The 6,997-nt window shown below is 44.7% G+C and overlaps 1 protein-coding gene and 1 long non-coding RNA gene across 2 annotated transcripts; one reads left to right on the top strand and one right to left on the bottom strand.

Annotated features, from left to right (window-relative positions):
• The first annotated feature begins 529 nt into the window (after positions 1-529).
• On the top strand, positions 530-1,043 carry LOC124163071 (craniofacial development protein 2-like). Its single transcript, XM_046539857.1, has 2 exons — positions 530-928; positions 1,026-1,043. The coding sequence occupies exons 1-2, from the start codon at positions 530-532 to the stop codon at positions 1,041-1,043; spliced, it is 417 nt and encodes a 138-aa protein (XP_046395813.1).
• Positions 1,044-5,086: 4,043 nt separating this feature from the next.
• On the bottom strand, positions 5,087-6,564 carry LOC124162906. Its single transcript, XR_006865702.1, has 3 exons — positions 6,515-6,564; positions 6,346-6,427; positions 5,087-5,372 (listed from the first exon to the last, which is right to left on the bottom strand). It is a non-coding gene; the product is annotated as an uncharacterized LOC124162906 (long non-coding RNA).
• Between the last annotated feature and the right edge of the window lie 433 nt (positions 6,565-6,997).

The following is a 6,997-nucleotide window of genomic DNA, read 5'->3' as shown; positions in this document are numbered from 1 at the left end:
AAATTTGAATAATATACAAAGGAAGGCTTCTCGGTTCGTCAAGAAATGCTACGGGCATACAGACAGCGTTACTCAGATGTTAAGCAAATTAGGCTGGGAGCCGCTGGAGACTCGGAGGCTGCGCGCTTGGCTTATATTGCTTGAACAATTGAGAATGGATATCTTTAAGGGTGACACGGGGAACATAACATTAGAGCCCCACTATATTCTATACTATTCGAGGAGGTGATGATAGGATTTGGCTGGCAAAATCCTATCATCACCTCCTCGCGGTGCCGGCTGGATATCCAACCAACGATGAAGGTCTTCGACGTCAGACGGAGCGACGCGTCGGTCGAAGTATTCTCGGTCGCATAAATATGCAATGTCGAATCAAACTTTGGATTGTAAGGTTAGGGCGTCCCCCGCAAGCGACGCGCGTCGTCCTCGCCCGAACGGCGTGAGAAATATGCGAAGGCTCCCCGCTAATGGACGGAGCGGGCTAAAGAAGCGAGTCCAAATTCGACTAGCTACTATCAACATCGGCACAATGACTGGAAGAAGTCGAGAACTGGCATCCGCCCTGAAAACACGCCGTGTCGACATAGCATGCGTCCAAGAGACGAAATGGAAAGGAGCCAAGGCCAAGGAGATCGGGGAAGGATACAAGCTGTACTACAACGGCATACGGACTAACCAAAACGGCGTCGGTATCATCGTCAAGAGCAATCTGTGTGACAACGTTGTCGAAGTCACCCGCATCTCCGATCGTATAATGTCCATCAATATCAATGCCAGTGAAACCACCCTCAGGGTCATCAGTTGCTACGCTCCGCAAACGGGCTGCCCCGATGACATCCAGGAAGAGTTTTGGGATCAGCTGGATGACCACATCCGATCGGTGGGACCTGATGAACACCTGGTGATTGGGGGTGATCTGAATGGCCACGTTGGATTATCACGCGACGGTTATGAACATCAACATGGCGGATGCGGGCACGGAGCCCGCAATAATGATGGGATTAGAATTCTTGACTTCGCGGAAGCACACGATCTTGCCGTAGCGAATACGTTCTTCAAGAAGAGGCGATCACATCTGCTCACGTACGCCAGCGGTACACGTGCGTCCCAAATCGACTACTGGATGATACGCAGGCGAGACCTTAAGCTCGTGGTCGATGTAAAAGTTTTACCATCCGACAACGTCGCCCCACAGCATCGTCCCCTCGTCATAGACTTGCGGCTGGACATTGGGCAACATCGACGAGTGCGCACGACCGGACCAGCCCATATCAAGTGGTGGCGATTAAACGATAACAAAAATCAACTGAAGATAGCCCTAGATCATCTGAGTGTCGATCCCGACCAGCCGGTGGCTGACCTATGGCGCAGTGTAGCGAACCAGATCCAAGAGGCCGCCTGTGAGGTCCTTGGGCGAACGAAACCAGGAACACGCTTTATCGATAAGCAGGTATGGTGGTGGAATGAAGACGTGCAACGCATCGTCAAAGAAAAGAAGATGGCCTTCAAGAAGTGGCGCGAGACAAACCATATTGTGGACTATGAACAATACCGCACAAAGAAATCTGCCGCGAAACGAGCAGTTGCTAAAGCAAAGACAGCACACTACGACCAGCTGTACGCCGACTTAGATACACCTGGAGGTGAAAATAAGATCTACCGCCTTGTCAACTCCCGACATCGAGCAACTCAGGATTTTAGCCAGGTCAAATGCATCAAAAACGACGATCACCAGATACTACGAGACCCACCTGCCATCCTTCGGCGCTGGAGAGAACACTTCTCGGCCATCTGTAACACAGAATTTCCCCACCCACCGATCATTAGCGCGGACCCTATATCCGGACCTGTGCAACACATCAGTGAAGCTGAGGTAGCCGCCGCTATCAAGGAGATGAAGAATGGAAAGGCAACGGGCCCTGACGACATTCCAGCGGAAGTGTGGAAGCTACTTGGCCGCAACGGCGTTGTCATCCTCGCCGAGTTATTTAACAACATCATCGTTGACAACGAAGTTCCCGACTCCTGGCGGACCAGCATAACTGTGCCCATCTGGAAGGGTAAAGGCGACGTCGCAGAATGCTCTAACTACCGCCCGATCCGGCTTTTATGCCACGCCATGAAAATATTCGAAAGAGTGATTGATGCTAGGCTCAGACACATTGTTCACATCACACCCAACCAGTGTGGATTTGTAAAGGGGACTGGCACAACAGATGCAATACACGCAGCTAGACTGCTCTTGGAGAGGCACCGAGAGAAGAACAAGCCAGTGCATATGTCTTTCCTTGATCTGGAGAAGGCCTTCGATCGCGTGCCACACGACCTTATCTGGCATGCCCTCAGATCTCACGACGTCCCTGAAGTCTACGTGTCATGGGTGAAGCTTCTCTACACCAACGTCACCAGCTCCGTCCGTTGCCCATCAGGAATATCACCGCCTTTCCCAATCACTGTTGGCGTCCACCAAGGATCGGCCCTCTCTCCGCTCCTTTTCATCCTGTGCATGGACACAATCACGGCCTGTCTCCAAGAATCGCATCCTTGGTCACTACTGTTCGCCGATGATGTCTTCCTTGCCAGCACCACCAGACCCGAATTACAGCAGCGAACTCTACTATGGAAGGTACGACTCGACAACTATGGGTTGCGATTAAACATCAAGAAGACTGAGTACATGGAGTGTGGGCCTCAAACCGATGGCACGATCAGCATCGACGGCGACGACCTTGAAAAGGTCGAGAAGTTTAAATATTTGGGTTCTGTCATCAGCAACGATGGAAGCACAACCGCCAACACACGAGCTCGAATCAATGCAACATGGCTGAAATGGCGCCAAGTGACTGGCGTATTGTGCGACCGTCGAATGCCTGAACGATTCAGGGCCAAAGTATACAAGACCGTAGTCCACCCAGTGGCCCTATATGGAGCAGAATGTTGGCCAGCCACAGCAAATCAAGAACAGGCCATGCATGTCATGGAAATGAGGATGCTGCGATGGATCCTAGGCATCTCCCGCCTGGATCACATCAGGAATGAAGACATTCGGAAAAGAATGGGAGTTGCATCGATCACAGACAAGATGCGGGAGGCTCGACTGCGGTGGTATGGGCATGTGGTGCGTAGTGATGAGAACTCCGTGGCCAAAACAGCAATGCGGCTGAGTACTGAAGGACGCCGACCACGAGGACGACCAAAGATGCGCTGGCTCGACAAAATTAAGGCGGACATGAAGACCATCAACGCCACGTCAGTAGACGCCCTGGATCGAGCCAAGTGGAGAAGGCTTTGCAGAAAAGCGGACCCTGCAATAGCGCGGGACAAACGCTAGGAAGAAGAAGAAGAAGATATTCTATACTATTCAGGTCCGACAGGAGCGATATATCAAGAGAGATATGGTTAGATATGCGAATTTCTTTTTCCCCGAACCATAAAGGACTTAAATAATGCCAGTCGTAATTTTGTTAGAGAATTTCCTTTTTATGAGCAAACGGCTGGTGCCCTAACACCCCCTGCTACACGCCTTTTAGGCAGCTATGGGTTAGTTAGTATGGTGATTTAGATGAAGTTATCCAATTACGGATTCTGCAGTGAAATATCTGCTGACTAACAAATAAACAGAAGCAACTTCGTCACATTCTCATCGAACAACAGTGTCAATTTGCTCTAATGCAGAAAAATATGCTCAAACCGCAGAAAAAATATTCATTCCGGGCTAACAGCGCTTCCGGCAAGATCGCGTATAAATTGGTCGTGGAATATTGCTCCTCGTTAAAAACTCCATCGCAGCTTCCAGGCTCCCGTTCAGCTAGTCTTCTGCTGTCGAAGCCGTCGGAGTCTCAATTCGAACAAGAATAGCCGGCATCAACGCGTTGTCCATTTACCGACCGCCAAATAATAATCCGAAGAAAGAAGCATTCCACGCAATTCCCTCATTATTGCAAGGAATGGCAGTTATTGGCGGAGATCTTACTGCCAAAAATACCAACTGGGGCTGCAACGTCACTAACCGACCTGGCACCAGGCCCCATTGACTGCAGCAGGAGAAACTTTTCGACATACTGGCCTCCTCATCTCCCGCTTATTTTTCAACCCGGGGCTCCAGCGACATTCTAGGTATAGTAAACTATTTTAATTTCTCCAGGAGAAAACTATTTATGAATTCTTCTCGGGTTCTCAGCCAGGTTAATTCTTTCATACAAGCCGGCGTTTCGAGAGACGGCTTGTCTCCCATCTTCAAGGCCACGTTACTCTTTGAAAGTTCAATTTCACACTGAACCGATACGACCGTTTACAAGGACAACAATGCGGCTCAGGTGTTGTCCGATTGGCTGTAGGTCTTTTGAAATTCTTCACGTTCTTCCCTTATGTTTGTATACTGCTGATTACAGGTCTCCATTTATTGCTAAGATGCACTGAAAGAAAAGATTGGCTGTTGTATCCAATAGTTGGATCCCACATCCAATTTAAATGGTTGCTATGGCCCCATCCAGTTAGTTGGATGAGGGAGCCATTTTAAATGGCTGGGTGAGAAATGGCTGTGACAACCAACTCGTTGGATACCGTAGCCAGCGTCGTTGGGTCCCACGTCCAAATATATTGGATGCCACAACCTTGCGAAATTGTTGCCGTAGCGTTTAATGAATGGGTAATATTGCAACCGATATTATTATTAATAGTGTCACCATTTGAAAGTAACATTATAATATCCTTTCGTGGTACTATTTCCGCCACTTCCGACGAACATTAGGGTTAGGAAATGCATTTTTTTTAATAAAATGTTCATTTACACTCACTGCAACTTGTTACCTTGAAGACTTACTCACCTCGGATCACTATCATGTGGAATTTAATGCCATAAATAATGCAAATAGGTTAAATGATATAAGAAAGCAGTGGTCTTTTATAAAACGTATTTATTAAAAAAATGAAGCAACTTTTTAAGAAGAAACAAACTTTCAGTTGAAAAATTTTGTTACACAATATCTGAAGGCTGCATACAATTCTGCTGCTATAGTCCGGCATTCTCACATAAATTACAGGCTGAAAAGATATTAAGTTTTCACCATTGATGGAGTTTACTATGCTGGTTTCAAGAGCTTCGTAAAAATCAAAAATTTGTCGAAATCCAAGGTTTACAGAGCTTTGTAGACGAAACACCCAATCATTTTCGTTGGATATTATTCCGTCCACTTTTCCAAATTCAGGAAGGCTGAAATCGTCGAAACCAACTGCAACACATTTTCCACTTCGGTAACGAGTGAACTTCCTCTTCACCCAAGTCACCTCAGGGCAAGCTGACACAAACTCACGGGGAATTTTCCTATAAGTTCACGGTGTCCATCAAAACCTCACAATCTTCCGCTAAGGAACTGGAATAACCATATAATAAATTAACATAATTAAACTTGCCTTTATGATTATTGGTTACACTATTTTGCAATTAGTTACCAACGTTTTACATGAAAAGGAAGCTACTTCCTACTCATAACTTAAGCTTATTATACAGTACACAGATCAGCCGTAAGTTCTTGACATGTAAACATCAAGAATAGCTAGATCAGGAGAAAAACGATTTTAAAAATTCTGTGGTATGTTACACCTTGCAATATGGATACTATAGTATATAGGTCTATATATCCTCGATTTGAGTTCTAAAGTTCGTGATACACAGCTCTATATTGCAGTTCATACGCATTGTAACGTTTGATATTGTTTATGTTTTGATTTCTATTATTTATTTGATGTTGATGTTTGGATTGTTGCCAATGAGATGTTGAAAAGAGAGAGGGAATTGTGGAGAGGGAAGCCATTTAAATAGCAGCTGGAAGGAAGGAGAGGAGAGAGAGAAATTGTGATATGAAATGAATAAAGAGGTCTCTGGAAGAAGCTAGGGTCTGATATTACACTTTGATATTATATACATTTAGGGTAGAGTCCTTCGCATAATTAGTGCATAAGTGTCTGCATTTCTACTTGTACAGTGGAACTCAGGTTATCCGGTGTGCATGAAATTGCAATCCAATCCAATTGAAATTGAAATATAATGGAAAACTACTTGAAACTTTTCATCAATGGATGAAATGAGAATACAAACATGTCATTCAAGAAAAGTAATATTTTAATACACATGTATTAAGTTCAAATGCATTCATCTATTTAGTAACGAAATGTATAATTCATATGGTAGACATCAAAATTTACCGGAAGTATTTTCAAGAAAACGTATGGGTTGAAAAATACAATATCCAACCTAAGGATAATATTAACCCACAAGATAAAATCTTGAACGGTGAAATAAAATAAGAGTTACGCATAATAACGAAACACTATAGGCAAGCTTACCGGTAAATTTTTCCTCGAGAAGGATCAGGCCCAAAGCATCAAGAAAATCCTTAGCTCGGTCATCTTCTCGTATTAAAGTGCTCTAAGATATAAAAAAAAGTATTAAAATTGGCATTGAATGGCAATATTTTGTCATTTGCAAGAGCATACTTAAAAGCTATTTACTTACCACAAAGCACGCCAAACATGTTCACTTACGAGTTGTTTATTGTAAGAACTGTTTGGGAGCCCGTCGCTATAGTGATGACTGACGCAGAAGCGATAATAGTCGCCTTATCCATCGAGTTGGCTGTGGGATCCAACTATTGGATGAGGGATATGTTCGAGATTGGTGTGGGGACCAACACTTGGAAACTAAAGCAAAGTTATGATTGTCCAATTTAATTAGATATATAGAAGGAAATGCCAGAAGTTCATCGCGTCTGCCACTATTATCGGGAGGAGAAAGAATATTTGAAAATACCCCAAACTAACCACCGTTCTCTCCCGCAGCAACAACCCCTTAAAAATGTAACTAATTAACTGAGGAAATCTGCAGCAGTGGTGCAAAAATTCTTACTACATATATTTGAAATCTGTGACGCGAGTTTATTTAATATATCGCTAACAATGATGCAACAAGTTTGATCACTCCAGTGAATGCATTGCGACC

Source organism: Ischnura elegans, chromosome 7 (assembly GCF_921293095.1).
Source record: "Ischnura elegans chromosome 7, ioIscEleg1.1, whole genome shotgun sequence".
NCBI lineage: Eukaryota > Metazoa > Arthropoda > Insecta > Odonata > Coenagrionidae > Ischnura > Ischnura elegans.
Note: the sequence above shows the minus strand (reverse complement) of the source record. Positions and strands in the feature narration are given on the sequence as shown.